Source organism: Symphalangus syndactylus, chromosome 21 (genome assembly GCF_028878055.3).
Source record: "Symphalangus syndactylus isolate Jambi chromosome 21, NHGRI_mSymSyn1-v2.1_pri, whole genome shotgun sequence".
Classification (NCBI taxonomy): domain Eukaryota; kingdom Metazoa; phylum Chordata; class Mammalia; order Primates; family Hylobatidae; genus Symphalangus; species Symphalangus syndactylus.
Genome location: NC_072443.2, coordinates 54374975 through 54400074, shown reverse-complemented (window position 1 = coordinate 54400074; position 25100 = coordinate 54374975). Strand labels below are relative to the sequence as shown.

Below are 25100 nucleotides of genomic sequence, written 5' to 3'. Positions count from 1 at the left end.
GTAACATTTTTATGAACAATAACTATTTTCTAAAACAAAATGTTTAATGAGGAATGTCTTTGTTTTACATTTTTGCAAATCTCTTTAATGCCCCGCTTAATCGATGACAGCTAGAAGATTCTCATATCTTTTTTCTGCGTTAAATCTATCATGTGATGTTGTTGTAATTGAAGCAAATCTGACCACACAGATAGGTAGTTGGAAAGGAAGGAGTATGTTTTGTGGATGTTCCACCTTTGATACTACACCCAAACTGAACAAGTGGTAGTCAGTCAAAGATTATCTGCCATCTGGAATCTGAAACGGTAACAGTAAACTTTTCGTACTCTTGTTAGGTGAAAATTCATTAATCTGCCTTGCACTTCAAATGGATCTTTTACTCATGCATGATTTGGTTACATCAGGCACTGGTTCTTTAGAAAATAGTAGTTCACTGAGCTATGCAGATTCATTTTATTTGTTCAATGTTTAAAAAAAACCATTTATTAGTATCACCAATGATCTTGTCAGAAAGGTCTTTTTTTTTAAAGACAGAGTCTCACTGTGTCACCCAGGCTGGAGTGCAATGGCGATCTCAGCTCATTGCAGCCTCCACCTCCCGGGTTCAAGCAATTCTCGTGCCTCAGCCTCCCAAGTAGCCGGGATTACAGGCATGTGCTACCACGCCCAGCTAATGTTTGTGTTTTTAGTAAAGACGGGTTTCGCCATGTTGGCCAGGCTGGTCTCAAACTCCTGGCCTCCCAAAGTGCTGGAATTACAGGTGTGAGCCATTGTGCCAGGCCGTAGCAGAAAGGTCTTTTAAGATTTGGGAAGACAGTTTCTGACCCTGCCAGGGCATAGTGGTTAAAATGTGGGCTCAGAGTACAAGACTACATGGATTCAAATCTTGATTCCATTGCTTACCACCTTTTTAATTGAGCCAGCTCACCTAACCTGTCTGTGGATATACTTCCTTGTCTGTAAAATGGGAATAATAATAGGACCCACTTCATACAACTGTGGAGGATTCATTGAGGGCTACATGAAAAGCCTTCAGATTAGTGACAGGCACGTTGTAACTGTTAAACTCTTAGCCTTCATTGGATTTTGTAGTTCTGCTTTATCCTGGCTTTCCTCCTCTCTCTGACCACACCTGACTCTTTGCTAGTGTTCTTTCTCCTTCTAAGTGTAAACATTTAGCATTTTTTTCTTTTTTTTTAATTTTTACTTTTTTATTTATGTATTTTTACTGGCTTATTTCTCCAAGAAAGAATAGCATTTTTTAAAATCTGCGTTTTTTTCCCCTTTAGGAATTTCATTTAGTAACTGTTGTTTGGTGGTTGTTATTGTTTTCTTAACATGGACACAATCATAAGTACCAATTCTAAGATGCACTTTTTCTTAAATTTTAGCATCTCAAAAATCTGATTGCATCTTACAGGTGATGTGATAAAAAAAGAATTGTGTCATAGTTTAATTGGCAAAATTTATCCTTTTTTAGCTCAACTAAGCTTACAAATGATATCTTAAATGTGATAAAATATGGAATATGTGGCTTTAATATTCTGTTTATTCATGTAACATTATTACCATAAGAATTTTACCATGAGAGTAGACTCTTCATAAACATTTTGATGCTCTTGTCTTGAATTCTGCTTGTGACAGAAATGACTCTTCAGCTGTGGCGTCTATTACAGAAAGGGGAACACTGCCACTTACTCCATGTTTGCAGTGAACTAACAGTAGGGTCCACCTCTGTCATCCCTAGTAGTCTGCTCCAAGTGCGGTTCCTCCTAAAACTGTTTGAAGGTGCTATGTGTCTGTGCATGGGTGCATTTCTCTGGGTGGAGTGTCTATAACAGAATCTCAGTAGTTACTGACCTCCATTAAGATTAATTGCTGCCTTGAAAGGCTACTGGGGCTGGTTAGCTCCTGAACGCTGCATGCTGCGTGCATGTGGCCTCTTTAGCGCCTAGAGTTGCAGCTGCAGAACAGTAAGCAAAGTCTGTTTAGTTAATGAGTTCTTTTTCACATTGCCATGATGTATTGGGTAAAACATTTAAAATTGAATCTTTGGATGACTGAGAATACTTTAGTGTGTAAATGTGTATTAACTATAAACATAGAAAGGAAAGACAGTGATATTATGGAGAGTGTCTGCATCTGGTTCAGTGCCATGGAGAACAACTACTTCACTCTCCTGTGCGCTCGTTACTCCTCTCCAAGATGGGAAACCAGACTAAATGGTTTCTTACCTTGGCCCATTTTACATTTTGCTCTCTCTCTCATCTATTGAAATAACTAATGAACATCAACGTTACCACCAAAACAGTGTGGGGGACCCATAAACCATCAGGTTGTTGGGTTTTTTTTTTCCCCTATAACTTACATAATTGACTTCTAAATAATTAATTTGACTGCTGACTTATAAATGGGAAGATGGAAAGCAGTCAGTCTTACTCTTCTGATTCTTGTCCTCCATAATTGGAGTTTCCATTTTACAGATTGTGAACAGTTTGTGTTATTTGACCCAGCCTACTTTTTCGGCTGTCCATCATGTGTACTACCTTCCTTCACCAAACACCTCGTAGTTTGGCTCACCAGACAGTTTCTTTTGGGGATGTTGTGCCCTTTTGTAACTAAGCCCTCTGCTCCCTCTGCTTGCCCGAAGGCCTTCTACAGCATCAGATGGCTCTTCTAGACCTTTCTGTAGATTAGCACTGTAATAATAGAACTGTCCGCAGTAGTGAAAATTTCTATCTATGCTGTCATTACAGGAGCTATGAGCCACGTGTGGCTATTCAGCACTTGAAATGGATGCTGGTGTGACAAGGAACTGAACATTTAATTTTATTTAATTTTAATTTAATGAGCCACGTGTGACTAGTGGCACTCGTATTAGAGCAGCACTAGACCTGCCCCCTCATACAGAACTAACTCTTTATGGTCCATGCTGAGACCATATGGTCCATGTCACCATATAGTACTTAACACATATTTCTTTTCTTACTCATTTTAAATTGCTTCCATTTTAATTTAACTTTTTGAATAGATACTAGACTCACACAGTCTTAAAATTACAAAATGCAGAAAGGAACACAGTATAGTAAAATGTCTTCCACTCCAGCCTCTGTTCATCATCTTTACACCCCACCCCCAGACATAAGCACTATTACTGGTTTCTTGAGAATCTTCTCGTGTCTTTATGCATATGCTAATGAATGTTAATTATTCTCCCTTCCCCTGTTTTTTTTTTTTTATCACAATGCTCTTTCCCTTTCATATATAGTTTCCTTGTGCTTTCATTTTTAGCTTTATGGTACTTCATTGTATAGATGTACCATAATTTAACTATTTTCCTGTTGATGGACAGATAGTCATTTCCAATATTTTGCTAGTAAAACCTATTCTGCTGTAAATGATTTTATCTTTATCTTTTTTTTTTTTTTTTTTTTTTTTTTTTTTTTTTTTTTTTTGAGACGGAGTCTTGCTCTGTCACCCAGGCTGGAGTGCAGTGGCGCGATCTCGGCTCACTGCAAGCTCCGCCTCCTGGGTTCACGCCATTCTCCTGCCTCAGCCTCTCCGAGTAGCTGGGACTACAGGCGCCCGCCACCACGCCCGGCTAATTTTTTTTTGTATTTTTGGTAGAGACGGGGTTTCACCGTGGTCTCGATCTCCTGACCTCGTGATCCGCCCGCCTCGGCCTCCCAAAGTGCTGGGATTACAAGCGTGAGCCACCGCGCCCGGCCTCTTTATCTTTTTTTTAAAATTATACTTTAAGTTCTGGATTACATGTGCATAACGTGCATTTTATTACCTAGGTATACACGTGCCCTGGTGGTTTGCTGCACCCATCAACCCGTCACCTACATTAAGTATTTCTCCTAATGTTATCCCTCCCCTAGCCTCCCAGCCCCCGACAGGCCCTGGTGTGTGATGTTCCCCTCCCTGTGTCCATGTGTTCTCATTGTTCAACTCCCACTTATAAGTGAGAACATGGGGTGTTTGGTTTTCTGATCTTGTGATATTTTGCTGAGAATGATGGTTTCCAGCTTCATCCATGTCCCTGCAAAGGACATGAACTCCTCCTTTTTTATAGCTGCACAGTATTCCATGGTGTATATGTGCCACATTGTCTTAATCCAGTCTGTCATTGATGGACATTTGGGTTGGTTCCAAGTCTTTGCCATTGTGAATAGTGCCGCAATAAACATACATATGTATGTGTCTTTATAGTAGCATGATTTATAATCCTTTGGATATATGCCCAGTAATGGGATTCCTGGGTCAAGTAGTATTTCCAGTTCTAGATCCTTGAGGAATCACCACACTGTCTTCCACAATGGTTGAACTAATTTACACTCCCACCAACAGTGTAAAAGCATTCCAGTTTTTCCACAACCTCTCCAGCATCTGTTGTTTCCTGTCTTTTTAATGATCGCCATTCTAACTGGCATGAGATGGTATCTCATTGTGGCTTTGATTTGCATTTCTCTAATGACAGTGATGATGGGCTTTTTTTCATGTCTTTTGGCTGCATAAATGTCTTCTTTTGAGAAGTGTCTCTTCATATCCTTTGCCCATTTTTTGATCGGGTTGTTTTTTTCTTGTAGATTTGTTTAAGTTCTTTGTAGATTCTGGATATTAGCCTTTTGTCAGATGGATGGATTGCAAAAATTTTCTCCCTTTCTGTAGGTTGCCTGTTCACTCTGATGATAGTTTCTTTTGCTGTGCAGAAGCTGTTTAGTTTAATTAGATCCCATTTGTCAATTTTGGCTTTTGTTGCCATCGCTTTTGGTGTTTTAGACATGAAGTCTTTGCCCATGCCTATGTCCTGAATGGTATTGCCCAGGTTTTCTTCTAGGATTTTTATGGTCCTAGGTCTTACATTTAAGTCTTTGATCCATCTTGAGTTGATTTTTGTAAAAGGTGTAAGGAAGGGATCCAGTTTCAGTTTTCTGCATATGGCTAGCCAGTTTTCCCAACACCATTTATTAAATAGGGAACCTTTTCCCCATTGCTTGTGTGTGTCAGATTTGTCAAAGATCAGGTGGTTGTGGCTGTGTGGTGTTATTTCTGAGGCCTCCGTTTTGTTCCATTGATCTATATATCTGTTTTGGTACCAGTACCATGCTGTTTTGGTTACTGTAGCCTTGTAGTATAGTTTGAAGTCAAGTAGTGTGATGCCTCCAGCTTTGTTCTTCTTGCCCAGGATTGCCTTGGCTGTGTGGGCTCTTTTTGGTTCCATATGAAGTTTAAAGTAGTTTTTTTCAATTCTGTGAAGAAAGTCAGTGGTAGGTTGATGAGGATAGCATTAAATCTACAAATTACTTTGGGCAGTATGGCCATTTTCATGATATTGATTCTTCCTATCCATGAGCGTGGAATCTTTTTCCATTTGTTTGTGTCCTGTCTTAGTTCCTTGAGCAGTGGTTTGTAGTTCTCCTTGAAGAGGTTCTTCACATTCCTTATAAGTTGTATTCCTAGGTATTTTATTCTCTTAGTAGCAATTGTGAATGGGAGTGCACTCATAATTGGGCTCTCTGTTTGTCTGTTATTTGTGTATAGGAATGCTTGTGATTTTTGCACATTGATTTTGTATCCCGAGACTTCGCTGAAGTTGCTTATCAGCTTAAGGAGGTTTTGGGCTGAGACGATGGGGTTTTCTAAATATACAATCATGTCATCTGCAAACAGAAAATTTGACTTCCTCTCTTCCTATTTAAATACCCTTTATTGCTTTCTCTTGCCTGATTGCCCTGGCCAGAACTTCCAATACTATGTTGAATAGGAGTGGTGAGAGGGCATCCCTGTCTTGTGCCAGTTTTCAGAGGGAATGTTTCCAGGCTTTGCCCATTCAGTGTGATATTGGCTGCGGGTTTGTCATAAATAGCTTTTATTATTTTGAGATGTGTTTCATCAATACCTAGTTTATTGAGAGTTTTTAGCATGAAGGGGTGTTGAATTTTATCAAAGGCCTTTTCTGCATCTATTGACATAATCATGTGGTTTTTGTGATTGGTCCTGTTTATGTGATGGGTTACATTGATTTGCGTATGTTGAACCAGCCTTGCATCCCAGGGATGAAGCTGACTTGATCGTGGTGGATCAGCTTTTTGATGTGCTACTGGATTCAGTTTGCCAGTATTTAGGATTTTTGCATCGGTGTTCATCAGGGATATTGGCCTGAAATTTTCTTTTTTTGTTGTGTCTCTGCCAGATTTTGGTATCAGGATGATGCTGGCCTCATAAAATGAGTTAGAGAGGATTCCCTCTTTTTCTATTGTTTGTAATAGTTTCAGAAGGAATGGTGCCAGCTTCTCTTTGTACCTCTGGTAGAATTCAGCTGTGAATCTCTCTGGTCCTGGACTTTTTTTGGTTGGTAGGCTATTAATTACTGCCTCAATTTCAGAATTTGTTATTGGTCTATTCAGGAATTTGACTTCTTCCTGGCTTAGACTTGGGAGAGTGTATGTGTCCAGGAATTTATCCATTTCTTCTAGATTTCCTAGTTTATTTGCATAGAGATGTTTATATTATTCTCTGATGGTAGTTTGTATTTCTGTGGGATCAGTGGTGACATCCCCTATATCATTTTTTATTGCATCTATTTGATTCTTCCCTCTTTTCTTCTTTGTTAGTCTGGCTAGCGGTCTATTTTGTTGATTTTTTTCAAAAAACCACCTCCTGGATTCATTGATTATTTTTTCAGGGTTTTTCGTGTCTCTGTCTCCTTCAGTTCTGCTCTGATCTTAGTTATTTCATGTCTTCTTCTAGCTTTTGATTTGTTTGCTGTTGCTTCTCTAGTTGTTTTAATTTTGATGTTAGAGTGTCAATTTTAGATCTTTCCTGCTTTCTCTTGTGGGCATTTAGTGCTATAAATTTCCCTCCAAACATTGCTTTAAATGTGTCCCAGAGATTCTGGTACATTGTGTCTTCATTCTCATTGGTTTCAAAGACCATCTTTATTTCTGCCTTCATTTTGTTATTTACCCAGTAATCATTCAGGAGCGGGTTGTTCAGTTTCCATGTATTTGTGTGGTTTTGAGTGAGTTTCTTAATCCTGAGTTCTAATTTGATTGCAATGTGATCTGAGAGACAGTTTGTTATGATTTCTGTTATTTTACATTTGCTGAGGAGTGTTTTACTTCCAATTATGTGGTCAATTTTAGAATAAGTGTGATGTGGTGCTGAGAAGAATGTGTATTCTGTTGGTTTGGGGTGGAGAGTTCTGTAGAGGTCTATTAGGTCCACTTGGTCCAGAGCTGAGTTCAAATCCTGAATATCCTTGTTAATTTTCTGTCTCGTTGATCTGTCTGATATTGACAGTGGGGTGTTAAAGTCTCCCGCTATTATTGTGTGGGAGTCTAAGTCTCTTTGTAGGTCCCTAAGAACTTGTTTTATGAATCTGGGTGCTCCTGTATTGTGTGCATATATATTTAGGATAGTCAGCTCTTCTTGCTGCATTGTTCCCTTTACCATGTAATGCCCTTCTTTGTCTCTTTTGATCTTTGTTGGTTTAAAGTCTGTTTTATCAGAGATTAGAATTGCAACTCCTGCTTTTTTTGCTTTCCATTCACTTGGTAAATATTCCTCCATCCCTTTATTTTGTGTCTATGTGTGTGTTTGCATGTGAGATGGGTCTCCTGAATACAGCACACTGATGGGTCTTGACTCTTTATCCAGTTTGCCAGTCTGTTTCTTTTAATTGGGGGCATTTAGCCCGTTTACATTTAAGGTTAATATTGTTACGTGTGAATTTGATCCTGCCATTATGATGCCAGCTGGTTGTTTTGCCCATTAGTTAATGCAGTTTCTTCATAGTGTAAATGTTATTTACAATGTGGTATGTTTTTGCAGTGGTTGGTGCTGGTTGTTCCTTTCCATGTTTAGTGCTTCTTTCAGGAGCTCTTGTAAGGCAGGCCTGGTGGTGACGAAATCCCTCAGCATTTGCTTGTCTGTAAAGGATTTTATTTCTCCTTCACTTATGAAGCTTAGTTTGGCTGGTTATGAAATTCTGGGTTGAAAATTCTTTTCTTCAAGAACATTGAATATCGGCCCCCACTCTCTTCTGGCTTGTAGGGTTTCTGCAGAGAGATCCACTGTTAGTCTGATGGGTTTCCCTTTGTGGGTAACCAGACCTTTCTGTCTGGCTTAACGTTTTTTCCTTCATTTCAACCTTGGTGAATCTGACGATTATGTGTCTTGGGGTTGCTCTTCTTGAGGAGTATCTTTGTGGTGTTCTCTGTATTTCCTGAATTTGAATGTTGGCCTGTCTTACTAGGTTGGAGAAGTTCTCCTGGATAATATCCTGAAGAGTGTTTTCCAACTTGGTTCCATTCTCCCCGTCACTTTCAGGTACACCAATCAAATGTAGATTTGTTCTTTTCACATAGTCCCATATTTCTTGGAGGCTTTGTTCGTTCCTTTTATTCTTTTTTCTCTAATCTTGTCTTCTATCTTTATTTCATTAAGTTGATCTTCAATCACTGATGTCCTTTCTTCCACTTGATTGATTCAGCTATTGATACTTGTTTATTCTTCATGAAGTTCTTGTGCTATGTTTTTCAGCTCCATCAGGCCATTTATGTTCTTCTTTCATTGGTTATTCTAGTTAGCAATTCGACTAACCTTTTTTCAAGGTTCTTAGCTTCCTTGCATTGGGTTACAACATGCACATTTAGCTTGGAGTTGTTTGTTATTACCCACCTTCTGAAGCCTACTTTTGCCAGTTCGTCAGACTCATTCTCCGTCCAGCTTTGTTCCCTTGCTGGCGAGGAGTTGTGATCCTTTGGAGGAGGAGAGGCGTTCTTGTTTTTGGAATTTTCAGCCTTTTTGTGCTGGTTTTTCCCCCGTGTTTGTGGATTTATCTACCTCTAGTCTTTGATGTTGGTGACTTTCAGATGGGGTCTTTGAGTAGATATGCTAATTCTTTTTAGCACATCTGTGTTTGTTTCTTTCCTTCTAACAGTCAGGCCCCTCTGCTGCCAGTCTGCTGGAGTTTCCTGACCCTGTTTGCCTGGATATCACCAGCGGAGGCTGCAGAGCAGCAGAGATTGCTGCCTGTTTTTTCCTCTGGAAGCTTCAACCCAGAGGGGCACCTGCCAGATGCCAGCCAGAGCTCTCCTGTATGAGGTGTCTGTCGGCCCAAACTGGGAGCCAACAGACAGTATACACAGGGGTCAGGGACCCACTTGAGGAGGCAGACTGACCCTTAGCAGAGCTCGAACGCTGTGCTGGGAGGTCCGCTGCTCTCTTCAGAGCCGTCAGGCAGAGACGTTTAAGTCTGCTATAAGCTCCTGACTGGGGCTGCTGCCTTTTTTACAGAGATGCCCTGTCCAGAGAGGAGAAATCTCAATTTTATCTTTTTCTTATGTGGGAGTATATCTGCAGAATAAATTCGTACTTTCTCTCTTTTTATTTCTAGAATGGGGATTTTAGGAGGACAGTCCATGTTTTATTCATCTCTGTGTGCCTACTGCCTATCATAGTACCTGACACATAATGGGCACTCTAAATGTTTGTGTGAATGGACTTCAGATTTCATTGCAGGTTGACTCAATAGTTTTTAAACAGAAGATTCTATTTCATTGCAAGGACTGCAGATCCAAGCCTTGTCACCTATCGGACACACATGCACACTTAAAAAAAAAAAATTCCGGGTGAAATTCATCACCAGTACTAGAAAAATTTAATACTTTTCTCTGATACTGAGTTTATAGCATCCTTTTTTTTTTTTTTTAACCTAGAGCACTTAAGTTTACACACTGAACTCCTTGTACTAGAGTCTCCTTTCTCAGGAATTATTTATCTGTAGCCAGATCTCCTGCCTGGGTGTTATGACCAGACAGCCCAGGGGAGATTCCTCACACATGGATTGTTGAAAGTATACTCTTGTGGGCATATTAGTTCGTGTTGGCTAGACTGTGGTAACAGGTACCCCCTAAACATGTACTGGCTCAGCAGAGTCACAGATGTGCAGTGGTTCTGCGCTGCTGGAGTTTGTTTCTCAACTGACATAATTATTCTAGGTAGGTTTCCTCCACGCAGTCATTCAGGAACCCAGACTCCTTGTGTCTTGTGGCTCCACCAACCCCTAAGTCTTTTGTCGTCATTTCACATCCAGCCAGAGGGAGCAAAAAGGAGTGGAGGAGTGTACATGAGAAGTTTATGAATCAGCCTGGAGGTACTACACCTCTTCTTAAATTTTTTAGGCTAGAACTCAGGGATATGACCCTAGCCAACTGTAAGGGAGCCTGGGAAATATAGTAGAATTGTGTGCCCAGGAAGGAAGAAGGAATTTTTATGAACAGCTAGCAGTTTCTGCCATGGTCTGCCCACCCTGGCAACCAGTGTCTATATATACCTGTGAGCAAAGAGGGCTTTAAAAAAAAAAATTATTTATGGAAAAATGACCATGGGTTAACTTACCAGTTCATTTTCCCTAGAAACAGATAAAATTGGAATGTCAGCTGTGTTAATAAAAAATATTGCTGTATTTTAAAAAGAGGCCCCTGGTTTGTAAACTGCATCTGAACTGAGAGAACTGTGAATGAGCTCTGAATACTGTTAGGAGCCCATAGCAATGGTCTTCCCTGAGAGCAGTGCACCCTTGGAGTGTTCACCCTCGGTGACTGTGAAGCCACATTTATGAAACTGTTGTAAAAGATACTGGTTCTGGTGTGGAGCTTGGGGCAGTTAAGCCAGGGTGGCTCCTGCACCCATCTGCTAACTAAGCAGTCATTTGGGTAGCTAGAGAAGAATCCTTGGAATGCCGTAAAGACTTCTGAGACACTTGCCGCTGCCCAGCTGGCATGTGCTGTGTTTCCTTTATATAAAGCTGTGTGCCTTTGGCTATCTTGAGCTTTGTGAGTTTTTTTTTTTTTTTTTTTTTTTAGTTTGAGACGAAGTCTCACTCTGTCACCCAGGCTGGAGTGCAGTGGCACAATCTTGGCTCACTGCAAGCTCCGCCTCCCAGGTTCACGCCATTCTCCTGCCTCAGCCTCCCAAGTAGCTGGGACTACAGGCACCCGCCACCACACCCGGCTAATTTTTTTTTATATTTTTAGTAGAGACGGGGTTTCACCATGTTAGCCAGGATGATCTCGATCTCCTGACCTCGTGATCTGCCCACCTCGGCCTCCTAAAATGCCGGACTACAGGTGTGAGCCACTGCGCCTGGCCGAGCTTTGTGAGTTTGATGACCAAGTTGCTGCAGAGATCAACAATAGTGGGTGTTGCAGAATCCTACTTCCCAGACAGAACACATCTCTACCCCCAAAGGATGCAAGCAGGATATCCAGCTCAGGGTGCAGGACTGCCACGTGACTTTCGGTTCTCTCTGTCAGACCACATGTGGTCACTTGTACAGAGACCTATCCCCAAAGAAGATGAATAATTTACCCCTCCCACATTCATGATAAACACAGAAGGGACAGGATATCCACCACCACAAAAACTCTCTTCCCAGAGAAGGAAGGAATGAGAAACTTAAGACAGTTACTGGTCCTTAACAGTGGTGAATCCCACTGGGAAGGCATGAATGCTCCCTGTCCTGGTAGCAGCAGAAATCCCTCAATTAGATCAAATATGTCCCATCCAATGTTTGGAACTTATACTAAATTTAACTGTGCGTGCTACATCTTTATTTGCAAAATCTGGCAACCCTAAATGGGGTCTGCAGAGCTTTCAGGGCCAACTTCTATTATGCTGGAAGACTCAAATAGTCAGAGGTTTTTTTTTGGCCAGGCTTATGGTTTCTTTGGCAATGCAATTTCTTTAAAAACTTAGAACATAGGTTTCTGAGCCGTTTACATCCAAACGATTCAAAGGGTCAGTAACCTAAGCTCTTCCCTAGGCATAGTTTATAGGACTGCTTTATTTCTTCAGTTTCTCACCCCTGTTCTGCTTTCTGAAATTAATGTTGACTACTTTGAGGCCATTTGCTACAAAAGTTTGGGTGGAAAGACAGCACCCTTAATCTAATCTTTGCCTCAGGGCTGAGTTTGTTTACCTGGGAGATTTTACTGGGCCTTGTTTCTGAAAGCCTTTTTTCATACTTATTTCTGTAACTTGGGGTCTAAAAGCCAATGGCTTTTCTAACCCTGTGAATCCTGTTTCTTTTCATCTCTGTTTGAAAACCAACTAGTTCTTGCCTGAGCTTTTCTGTTTCTTCTACTGCCCTGCTAAATGCATTAGGCTAACAGCAACACCTACTAACATTTGGCTTTTCCAGCCTCTTCTCCCAGAGCTCGTAAGTTTAGGAGCCCCTTGGGCTACATTCCAAGTTTTATCTAATGTTTTGCCAATGCATAATATTAGGATTTTGAACATTCATGTGTTTCTCTACTGCCCAAGGCCTTACCACTAAGCTCATGCTTCAAGGAATCCATTCCATATGTGTGACCACAGTAGCACACAGAAGTAACACATAATGGCTCAGCAAACTAGAAGTTGATTTGATCTCTTGCCCATATGACAGCCCTGGTGGGGTTTAGGTCTGCACAATAGGTTTCTTCCAGGTGGTAAGTCAAGGACCCAGGCTTCACCTATCAGTGGCTCTGCCATCCCCTGAGCTCTTGCCATTATCTTAGTTCATTTAGTGTTAGAGGAACGACCGCAGAGGGGCATTCTGGGTCAGTCTGGATATAGTCCTGTCATTTCTGTTTACTTGCCATTGGTTAAAGCAATCTGATGGCTACATCTGGTTGCAAGGAAGAATAAGAAACATAGTCCAGCTGTGTGCCCAGGAGGAGGAGAGTGAGTTTTAATGGGTAGCTCAGTCTCTGCCACAATTGTCGAAAGGAAGCAGTTGATAGATTGGTTCTTGATGCTACCAAGGGAAGTGATCAGGTTTTTTAATCCAATTTTTTTGTGTCATGATGAATCCATTTTTTAACATTTCTGTCACAAACAATAAGCAGTAATACACAATTGTATAAATATGTTCTTTTTTTTTCTCTTCTAGTCAACAAAACGGAATATTCCAATGCTCTTTGTCCGGGGAGATGGCGTTGTCCTGGTTGCCCCTCCACTGAGAGTTGGCTGAAACAAAGAATTTGTCCTGTATGGAAAACGGGAGACTTTGTACAGTCGCCTCTCTAAAAGTACAAAACATTCACAAGAGAAACTTGCATACATTTTGATATTAAGAAATAATTCCGAGGATTCTTCCACTCCTGAAATGAGTTGTTTTGCAGATAACTCACAATTTCTTAAGCCAAATGGTATTTTCATTTTTCTCAAGCTCTTCCAATAAATACGACCCCCAAGATGCAGAACTCTTTCAGGACTTGTTTTGCTCCATTATTCTCACAGATATTTTACTGATTTTTTTTCTTTAAATTGGTGTTTCCTCGTAGATTTTTTTAGTGGGGTCTTCTGTCTTGTGAATTATTTAAAGTGAGCACATGTCTTACCTTCACTTAGCACACATTTGCAGTGCACCTACTGTGTTTGAGGCACCAGGTTTGAGTGCTGGGGACCAGAATTTTATAAAAATGCCTTCTGGGCCAGACACAGTAGCTCATACCTGTAATCCCAGCACTTTGGGAGGCCAAGGCGGGTGGATCACCTGAGGTCAGGCGTATGAGACCAGCCTGGCCAACATAGTGAAACCGTGTCTCTACTGAAAATATAAAAATTAGCCAGGTGTGGTGGCGCATACTTGTAATCCCAGCTACTCAGGAGGCTGAGGCAGTAGACTCTTGAACCCAGGAGGCAGAGGTTGCAGTGAGCCAAGATCACACCATTGCACTTCAACCTGGTCAACAGAGCTAGACTCCGTGTCAGAAAAAAAAAAAAGTTTTCTGCCCTCAAGTCTTCTGGGGAGGCAGATGTTTAAACCAACAATTGCAGGCAGTAAGATTAGTGCTGATAGAATCATGCACATGCAGGATGCCATAGAAGCATGGGGAAGAGCACCCAAATATGGGAGAAAGGGGCAGAGGGACATTGTAAACATTAACCCTGCAATAGAAGACAGAGCAAAGCATGATTTCTCTTTTCTCTGGCCTGATTTAATTCTAAGGTCAGACGTTCAGTTTGATCATAACCTGCTTATAATTATGACTCAAACCATTTTTCCACTCTTGGATCATCGGCCATTAATGATGAGGGGTCTCAAACAACATGTCTCAGTGACACAGTAAAGCAGAAATTGGCTAAAAGCAAAGCTATTTTTATTTCTAGCTTCAGTCAACACATAATGCTTAAAACCTAAAGAGGAAAGTAAAAGCGTGTTACAATCTCTCAAACTTTATCAAGACAGGACTTAGAACCTGACGTCCTCCGCTATGGTCGTTCCATTTTGAAATGTAGAAAATCCAACTTGTGGATGGTTTGTCTGTAAATGAGCTGAATGTGTGTGGGTGTTCATTATCAAGCACGATATGCTCACAAATGCACAGTACTTTAAGCCTTGTGCAAGAAAGATGCTTTCAGTAAACATATTTAAAAGGTTTTATTTTCCTTACTAATGGTACATGCCCCTGCAAGTTCATGGAGAAGAGAAAAACAAGTGTGGGCGAGCTGATGGAGGCTTTATCTTAGGTGAGGAGGCAGGAGAGACTCCCTTCACTTGTGCCATCCCCACGCTTTGTCCTTAAGCTGTAGTGGTCCCAGGAGATAACCTGTTTACAGCAGCCCAGTCACTATTGAAAAATGAACTCCCTCCTGCAGAATGTTAGAAGAAACAACCTCAAAGACCTCAAGCCACCTGTGGTCATTAGTACGTGGCAGCAAGATTGAACCTGCCTGCCTCCTACCTGTGTGAGCCTGTGGTGTGGGTGTGGTGCCAAGGCCCTGGCTCTGGGCAGTCTGTTGGCTCCTGCTGTTCACTACGGCGTGGGGTGACAGGCCATCTGGCCTCGCTCTGCCAGTCTGCAGTTCTCCCAGCACTGCATTCATTTTTAGTGGTTTCTGATAGTCACACTGAATTCCTGGACACTTTGTTCTCTTCATTCTTAGTTATCTTTCTCCTTTTTCTCCTGGAAGTGATAGTTTACACTAAAACTTTTGGCTGTGAGGACTTGATTATACACATTTCTAAAACCCATGAACCTTAATATCTGACACCGTTACTCTCATGCACACACAACTAAAACATACCAACCCACTTCATTTCCTAGCTGCTAAGATACAAGGGGAGGGACAATAAAAGGTTAACTGCAGAATAGCCACCTATGTGTTAGGAAATGGAGGGAGGGGAAGCAATGTGTGAGTACTTTTGGAGCTAGGACTCAATCCACAACAGAGATAGCTCAAGCAGGGCCCTGCCACGGTCTACATTGAGGTTTCCTCTGCCGGAGTGCTGTCCACTGAGGGGTTATGCTGTGAGGGCCCCTGGGAGCCACGCCTTGGACTTCTGAGTCTGCAGAGCACTCGGCTCCAGCCAGCTGGATGGCCAGTGGTCACTGGAGCTGGTGACTCGTGGTTTCTGCAATGAGGTGTCAGATTAGCCTAAGGGAAGCCTCTTCAGCAAGTATCATGCCTAGATCCTGGTCTTGGTTGTTTTATGAGAGGCTGATATGGATTGCCCTTGCCTCCCACAAAGAAAAATGGACAAAATATGGGACCACATCTTTGAGATGAAATGTGCCCAAAATGAAAAGTAACTTGAGTATCCCAAGTTAAACTTAATCATTAGCTACAAATGGATGAATTTCAAATAGTGATTTTTGAAGATTTACCCAAACTAGAGTACTATCCTTCACACCAAGAGGCAGAAAGTGGTTTCACACACCCTTTTATTTAATCAGCTAAACTGGGTGTGGTGACGCACACCTGTAAACTCAACCACTAAGGAGACTGAGGCGGGAGGGTTACTTGAGCCCAGGAGTTCAAGATCAGCCTGGGCAACATAACAAGACCCTGTCTCAAATAATACTTAGCTATTGCCCATATTGCTTTTAGCCTGCTGCCAGGAAGGGAGAAATGTTCCATTGTTTGAACAGATGTTAGGTGTGAGTAATGCTCAGCTGTGTTCAATGTAGAAAATTAATAAAAGTTCCAGGAGTCATCCTGGCTAGATCAAGAAGCACAGTTGATGTTTCTCTGTCACTCAGCTCTGCTGAACTACGTGGATTGCATTTGTGGGCAAGCTCTTCCCTTTAGCGGATGCAGACTTCCAGCCTACCTGCCCTCCAGCTAAAGTGGTCTCATCCTCCTTGCTTGGTCCCTGTGCCTATCTGTGGGCTGGTTTTTACGGCCATGAGAATGTGGGGCTCTGATTGGCCAGGCCTCAGTCACACGCCCATTCCTGGAACTAAGAGCAAGGTTATCCCCACCTGAACGGTATGGTCTGAGTGTAGAAGGAGGGGTCGTTCTCTAAAGGAAACCAGAGGGAAGGGGAAATGGAGCTGGACACAATGCCTATTACACAGGAAAACTTTTAGTCTGCCCCAACTTACAGAAAAATAAATCCCTTTGGTACTTTGCTATTAGTAACAAGTTTCTTGGAACACACCTCAGACTGACACTGACTTTAAGCTATTGCTCTGGAATCCAGGAGGTTCTGGAGCAACCTGTGTGGGGATCAGTGTGGGTGGAGCTCAGATTTGTTGGCTGACTGGGCCTGATGGTAGCCCGAGTCCTTTTGAGGGGCCTAGGTAGGAGATCTGCAACACAAGAGGGCTGTTAAGCTGGGGGTAGGTATCAGGGGGTCCTCAGAGCTTCTGGGAGGGCAGGCTAGTTGAACAGAGTGGACTGAAGAACACTAAGCCCCACGAGACAAATTGCTGCTTACAGGCAGAGACCATATTCACAACCCCTGGCACAGGGCCTGGCCAAGAATTTGTCTTCAATAAATGTTGAATGAATATTTAAATGACAAGAAGACTAGTGCAACAGGACTTTGTGATCAGCACTGTGGATGGAAGGTTCAAATGGGAGTTTGAAAGAAGGTGAACTTTGCACGTTGTTTTCCAGACACTTGTGGTTTCCTTTCCACAATTGGACAATGCTCCCCCGTTTTTTACCCTCGTGGCCATCCTCCCCATTACCATTTACCTGAAAGTGTCAGTATTTGCCAACTCCAGATACCTAACTAGTTATTAATTTACATAGAAAACTAATACCAAGAAATGAGGAAGATAAGGCCAAATGCTTTAAATTCCTTTTAGATTCATTGCCCAATTTTAATAAACCAGAGCATGTTGGTTCTTATTTTCTTGGCTGCTTCTAGAAATGTCTGGATGTGGAGGCAGCATGCCCCATTGCAGTTCCTGATATTGATTACTCCAGAGGAATGTTTTCTTGGTGCTCGTCCCACCCACCTGCAATGCTCCAGGGATCTGGGCTCTGAGTGTTGACACAAGCCCCAGAGTGACCCTTAGTGAGGTGGAAAACTGAACATACAGGGTCTAGCAGTGCAGCAGGGTCAGAGAAACCTGGCTGTGAGTCCCTGCTGTGTCACGTACCAGCTAGACAAATAGCTTCTGTCCTAAGGTCAGTTGGAAGGGCTGGAAAGTGGCCCTAGGAGCAGGCTAGGGTGGTGCTGGGATGTTACTGCCAAATCACTGACACCAGCGTCAGAGGCACAGAGGTGGAAGGGGCACTGGGAGGCCACTCCTTCAGCTTATTCCAACTGTCCCTGCTCTTTTCCTCCCCAGATAGTTTTCAGGAGAATAGTGAATTTGAAATAACTTGATTTGTTCCATTGAAAGTTATTTTCAGATGTCCGCTATGTGCCAGGATCTGTCCACAGAGGCTTGAGCAAGACCAACTATGTGCACGATGCTAAGAGCTGGGAAAGACCTGAAGTGGGTGAGGAGATGGGAGGTGACATGGTGTTGTGGGGGGTGAGGAGGGACGGGGCTCAGAAGAGGTCTGTCTCAGCAGAGAACGTTTGAGTGGACATCTGAACAGCAGGAGGGAACAGGCCCCGAGGGAATTTGACAAAACAGCATTCTTCCAGAAACTGGAGGCTATGCAGAGGCTCTGAGATGAGGCTTTTCCTGGTGGAGGGTGGGCAAGGAGGCCAGTCAGCAGGGGAAGAGTGAGCCAAAAGTCTGAGACCTCGGAAGTCTAGGCGTCATTCAGCACCTTCGTTTCACAGAAGGGGATGAAGAGCCCAAGACAGTGAAATAGACTTGCCTGAGGCCACCGCGAGTTCAGGCTAATCTAGTTCTAAGCCTAAATAAGGGCCACTGTGTGCCCCAGCTCCAGTGGTGCCGCTCATGCTGTAGCCTCTGGAGCCGTGCAGTGTGCTGCTCCTGCAGCTACACAGTCCCCTTCCGATCACAGGCCAGCATTTCACCGTCCTTTCCCTTTTCGAAGGAAAGGGTCTTCTGAGTTCGCGGGCGCTATGGTGACTCTGCGCAAGCTAGTGTTCAGGAAGGGGAAGACTGTGCTTTCCTTCCCTTGGCCAGGCCTCGTGGGAGGAGCACAGAGTTGGAAATCACACCCATCAGACAGCTCGATCACCCTGTACTCTGTGACTTTTGGCGAGCTCCTCGCCCATTCTGGGCTTCCATTCCTCACACGAAGGGAAATCGCAGGGAGTTGTTTTTACTCCTAAACCTGCATGTCTTAGTTGCCAACACGAGGTGGTGCTGTGCTCTTTTGCTTTTCCACTTCAGTCCTTGCTTTGCAATCAACATGAGCTAATACTGGCCAGCAAGCTCTGAAATCCAGTTTGTGGAACTCCAACCCTACAATAGCTACATAATATGTAGGCCCCAGGGAGAAAGTTGTAAGGGAAAATACCATTCCCGTGGTGCCCATATCCTGCTGAACCGAGATCACCAACAAAGCCGCACTCTAGGTGAGATGGGTTTTGCTGCACTGGCTCTGTGCACGTGGTTGAATGATGGGTGGACAGAGCTTTCTTTGGGGCCTGAGGCCAGATTCTGCCATCCTGTTGAGCAGATCCCTTTTCCTGCTCTTAGCCTTGGAGTCCTCATCTATACAGTGTCCTTTGAGCTTGAACAATGTGAGTTTCAGGAAAAGGGCTCGATCACTCTGCTATTGCTATTGATTAAAAGAGAGGTTTGGAGTTCTTGGTAGCAGTATCTGAAAGCCGACATTGGTGTGTGCTAGGAAAAGCCTACAGATTTGGAGTGAAAAAACCATGCATGTGAACCCTAGCACTGCTGCTTCCCAGCTGAATAACAGACTTCAGCTCTCTGACCCTTAGTTTCCTCCTCTGTAAATGGGGATAGTGACAGTGCCCACCTCAGGAAGAAGGGCTGAGGATGAAAAGATGTCCATCAAGGATGGAGCTCAGGTCCTGCCATGGAGTTGGAGCTCAGGACATATTTGATTCCCTTAATTGGGCCAGCAGCTCTAAATAGGATACTTCTTATCTCCTCCTGAATGCCTTTCTGAAAAGACCACCTGTAAATATTTATCTGTCTTTATAACAAGGATCCAAGCTGTTCTTCATTAATCCATAGTTTGTGCCTTGCTGAGTCTACTACAACATGTTTAAAAAATTTTTTCATCGATCTCTCTTTGCATTGTTTTTCCTGTATGACTTTTCCAGGCTGAGTTCTGCTAGAAACTGGGTTGGCTAACAGCTGGTCATGATAAGGGTTTGGGAATCAGATGAGGGAACAGGGGAGCCTCCCCTTTGCAGGGTCCTCTGCCCTCCTGCTCTGTGGTTCTCAGCAATGTTTTTCTCAGTTCAGCTTCAAGGTAGAAGCGAAATGGATGAAACCAGCTCCATGAACAAGGTCACCCCGACAATATCACGAGACAATGACGTCACTGTCAGCTTCCGCTCAGGAAAAACCTGGGACTTGAATAACCAAGGGAAAGGGCAGGTCATCCTCATGCCAGGTTGACAGAGCTGGTTACAGACCTCCCTGCCAGATATCGGGCTTGGGAGTGTGGCTAAAAATGACCCAGGGACCACACCTGCCTCTGGTCAGTTGCCCCCGGCAGCCTTACCACCCTCATATGCTCAGAACAACGGAATATCACCAATGGGGTGTTTTATTTCCCCTTTCCTAGAAGAAAGGTTACCAACTGCCAGAATCAAAATAGAACATGAACCGTGTCACTGGAATCCTGTCCAATCCAAGCACACTGATATTGTGCAATGCCCTTTGGGAGATAAAGCAGATAAGCAAAATCTCCAAGCTATTATCACACCATTGGACCTGGCATTGCAGAAGGCCTCTAGCCGGCCTCTTCTAGGCTTGTCATGTTTCTGCAACACTGTGTCGAGTGCTTTTTGTGCCCTAGAAGAACACTGTTTCATAGATGAAACCAGGTGCAAAGCCTCACAGAAAGAATGATTTTGTTAAAGTGAATAGTTGTCCCCAACTTTTTCCATTTCCCAAGCTCATAGGTTTATACATTCTTTCTTTTCTTAACGCTTGGCTTAAATTCTTTATTATTATTATTATTATTATTATTATTATTATTATTATTATTATTTTGAGATGAAGTCTCCTTCGTATCCCCCAGGCTGGAGTGCAATGGTGCGATCTCGGCTCACTGCTGCAACCTCCGCCTCCCAGGTTCAAGCGATTCTCCTGCCTCAGCCTCCCAAGTAGCTGGGATTACAGGTGCCTGCCATCACACCTGGCTAATTTTTGTTTTTTTTGTTTGTTTTTTTGTTTGTTTTTTTGAGACAGAGTCTCGCTCTCTCGCGCAGGCTGGAGTGCAGTGGCCTAATCTCGGCTCACTGCAACCTCCGCCTGCCAGGTTCAAACAATTCTCCTGCCTCAGCCTCCCAAGTAGCTGGGACTACAGGCGTGTGCCACCAGGCCCAGCTAATTTTTTTTTTTTTTTTTTTTTTTTTTTTTTTTTTTTTTTTTGTATTTTTAGTAGAGATGGGGTTTCTCCATGCTGGCCAGGCTGGTCTCAAACTCCTGACCTCGTGATCCACCCGCCTCAGCCTCCCAAAGTGCTGGGATTACAGGCATAAGCCACCGCGCCCGGCAGTTTTTGTATTTTTAGTAGAGATGGGGGTTTCTCCGAGTTGGCCAGGCTGGTCTCGAACTCCTGACCTCAGGTGATCCGCCCACCTCAGCCTCCCAAAGTGCTGGGATTGCAGGTGTGAGCCACCGTGCCCTGCCGAATTCTTTATTATTCTTAATGGTACAACATAGTTTTCCATATGGTAATGAAATACCCATGCTGACTTTCCTGAAGAACAAGGAAAAATGAACAAATCGGAGAATTCAGTGCTTGGCAGGCTTGTCTTCATATACGTGATGAATATCAGCCTTTCCTGAAGCTTTAAAATTCTCTTGGTCTAAGTTACTTTTCCTCAAAGGATCATTCCTGCCCCTTGACATCTTTGAGAATTGCTCAACATGTAAATGATGTGCATCAATTGATCATCTTACATTTTAGCTTCTTTATACTATCAGCATATTTTTTTTCTGTCACTTTCGTGTTAGTGAAGTATAGTAGATATTTGTAAAAGTATCGTGACTATATATTTTTTAATTTTTATTTTTTATTATAGTAAAAAATGCATAACAAAATTTACCATCTTAACCATTTTATAAGTGTGCAGTTCAGTACTGTTAAGTATATTCACAGTTGTGCAACGTATGTGAAGTTTTCTTAAAGCAAAGCACTCCTGAATGCCCCTCATCCACAAGTCCTTCTCCCATGATGTAATACTTTATTACTGTGCCTAAACTTACCCTTCAAGGGTTTCAAAGCCTTGGACAGTAACTCTGAACAAAATCCATGGGCAAGATTTAAAGTATGGGGAGCACTTAGAGAAGGCTGTGAAGCTATTTCATCCTTTACTCATCACAAGCCAAACTGCTTTGGGTAGAAAGCGCTTGACTGACAGGAGGAGAGCTGGCCTTGAAACTGCTGGATGAAGGCCCTGGTGAAGGCCTTCAGATCACATCACTCTGTGTAAAGCCCTCTGGTGGCTGCCTGTCTCACCAGAGTAACAACCACAATCCTGACCCATCTCACCGCCTCCTGACTCAATCCGCCCTGGCCTCTCTGGCCTCAACTCCTGTCCAGCCACACTGGCCTCCTTGCCATTCCTTGAAAATATCGAGCTCATTTCTTCTTAAAGGCCTTTGCATTTGCTCCTGCCTCTTCCTAGAACAATCTTTTCAAATCATGTTGAGCAACAGAACCACTCATGGAGATCATAAAACTCTCAATGCCGAGGCCACATCTTACACCAGTTAAATTATCTCTGGGGCCTTAATGATCCATTTTTAAAACAAAAACGGAAACAAAACCTCCCCAAGAATTCCAATGTGTAGTCACTTTTAGGAACCAGTGTCCTAGATCTTGTGGTTCCCAAGGTGTGGTCTCAGATCAGCAAGAACAGCATCACCTGGGAACTTGTTAGAAATGCAGATTCTCAGGTCCTAGCCCAAGGTTATTGAATTGGAAACTTTGGGAGTAGGGCCCAGGAATATGTATTTTACCAAGCCCTCCAGGTGACTCCCATGCACACCAACTTTTGAGAACCACTGTCCTACATCCTTGGTGCTCAAGATGAGCCTTGTGGACCGGTATCATCTGCATGCCCTGGAAGCTTGTGAGACAGGCAGAGTCTCCAATGCACCCCTGTGGGCAGATCTGACCCAGTGAATGAGGATCTGCACTTCACCAATATTCCTAGTCACTCATATGCACATCAGAGTTCAAGAAGCTTTCTAGCTCTGTCCCCAGAGAGGTCCTGGAAGTGGTAACACTGGGTGGCAGGAGCCCACCCAGCCCCCAGATCTTGGGTTCTAAATATCTTTTAACACCAAAAGAACCAGGCTCATTGGAGAAAGGGCTGATTCCAGGGCTGGGGCAGGGAAAGTACCAGATGAGCCCAAAACATCTTACTGTGCCAGAAGGCAAGGAAATACCTGAAGAATGGTGGGGCTGTGTAAAAAGACACAGAACCCAGTCTGAAGGGCTCTCATTGGTCAAATCCGAGATGGTCTGACAGCAGTGGATTATAACCTAGTGAATAAAATAAAAAGCCATGAGTTCATAGTTATGTAAAGAAACATATGATTATATAAATAAATGGGTAGGGCCAGGCGTGGTGGCTCATGCCTGAAATCCCAGTACTTTGGGAGGCTGAGGGTGGAGGATCGCTTGAGCCCAGGAGTTTGAGACCAGCCTGGGCAACATAGCGTGATACTGTCTCTACAAAAAATCAAAAAATTAGCTGGGCTTGGTGGTGTGCTTGTAGTCCCAGCTACTCAGGAGGCTGAGGTGGGAGGATCCCTTGAGTCCAGGAGGTCAAGGCTGCAGGGTACTGTGATTGCACCACTGCCCTCCAACTTGGATGACAGAGCAAGATACTGTGTCAAAAAAATAAAAATAAATAAATAAAGTAAATGGGGGAGAAGGAAAAGCTCTTCCTTACAGTACAATGGCAACTAATAAGTTGTAGAAGATGGAGTATGCTAAAACTAATGAGGATCAGAGCACTTACATTCTAAAAGTGCCTCCCCACAAATTGCTCATTCATTAAAAAGGGAGAAAAGGCAATTTTTTAGTGGAGAAACCTGGAGGAGACCACCTAAACCAATCAACCAACGTTAACGTCCCCAACGTAGGGACAAACAGCACCACGTGCCTCCTGCTGTGATGCACTGAGGGGGACACGACATCACTTCTGTGGTGTTCCTGCCACAACGGTGTCACCTGAAACTAATCCTCAGGAAATATCAGCAGACCCAAATGAAAGGACGTCTCACAGAATAACCAGCCTGCACTCTTTAAAAAATGTCAGGGTCAAGAAAGACAAAGAATGGCTAAGGAACTGTTCCAGACTAAAGAAAACTAAAGAAACATGAGGACTCAGTGTAATATATGACCCTTGGCCTGGAAAAATATGTGCAATTTAAAAAAGTTATTGTTGGAGCAATTGATACCATTTAACCATGCGTTGTAGATTAGATATGGACTGTGGTTATGTAAGCGAATGTTCTTATTCTTAGGAAGTACACACTGAAGTACAGGGTGAAAGGGCAGTATGTTCGCACTGTGCACTCTCAAATAGTTCTGTGAAAATGTGTGTGTGTGTGTATGTGTGTGATGTGTATATTGTATACTTAGAGAGAGGACAGAGAATGAGGCAAAACGTAAACAATTAGCGAATTGAGAAGATGAGATTTCCTTGTACTATGCTTGGAATTTTTCTGTACGTCTGAAATTATGTCAAGATAAAAGTCATGTCCCCGCTTCCTACAAAAAAGACCAGTGAGAGCAAACACCCAAAAGGCAGTGTTCTAGAACACTCTTGCCCCTGAGTTTGGTATGACTCTCTCCATCTGGTCATTCAGGTCCACTTTTATATCCTATGCCTCCTCTACAGGGAGGCCACACCTAGTCCCCATGCAGTGGACCCCTCCATTCCCAACCCCCCTCCATTACACTCCCCTGTGTTCTTGCTCGCCATAGCACTTTGTTAGTATGTGACACTATTCTTGTTTATATATTTGTCTACTCATTTACTGTCTCCTCCCACTAGAATGTAAGCTTCATAAGCATGCAGACTCTTTCTGTCTTGATAGTCCCCTCTACGTGAAATGAATGAATGCACAAATGAACAGATCTACAGATCTGAGGCTCCGTTTGCTCATCTGCAGAACAAGGGGCTCTTCAGTGCAACATCTGGATTCTTTCCCCATGCTGACACTGAAGGAAGGCGTCTGGCAGTGGAAGAGCTACTGTGTCATGCACATCTAAAACACTCTAGGCTTTTATTTACAATTTCTCATTTAATCCTCACCATGATCCACCAACAGCGGTAAGAATATTCTTATTCCGTTCCTTCACGTAGCAGAAATGTGCTGAATGCCTGTTATCTGCTAGGCGCTTAAGAAGACAGTGCTGAGCACCACAGGCACAGCCCCACCCCCACGGAGCCTGCCGGTGAGCAGGACTGACTGAGAAAGCTTGCCCAACTTGCTGAAGTTATGCAGCAAGGACATGGCAGAGCTGGAAAGCCCATGCTGTCTCCACTGCTGGTAACAAGGGGCATAAAGGAGAGAAGCTGCTGAGTTGGCCACTCCTCAGGTGGCTCCCTCGGAGCTGTCACGCCAACCTGTGTCCATGGCCTCAGCATGGCAGCAAAACAGAACACGCTGTATCTCAGCCATTTCCAGTTGTGTTTTTTTATTATTCCATGGCCTCTCAGTCATTTATTATTTATCTCTTTTTTAAATTATTTATCTTTT

The 25100-nt window shown here is 43.2% G+C and overlaps 1 protein-coding gene across 7 annotated transcripts in view; it reads left to right on the top strand.

Annotated features, from left to right (window-relative positions):
- The window catches only part of LSM3 (LSM3 homolog, U6 small nuclear RNA and mRNA degradation associated), a 68122-nt gene that overhangs the window by 6441 nt on the left and 36581 nt on the right, over positions 1-25100 (top strand). The window contains exon 4 of one of the 7 annotated variants that reach the window (XM_055259101.2): positions 12947-13264. The exons of the other annotated variants lie outside the window; for them this stretch is intronic. Coding sequence (XP_055115076.1) covers positions 12947-13027 — 81 coding nt within the window. The 3' untranslated portion in view covers positions 13028-13264. Of the gene's footprint in view, positions 1-12946; positions 13265-25100 lie in introns of those variants that run through there. 7 annotated transcript variants of the gene reach the window in all.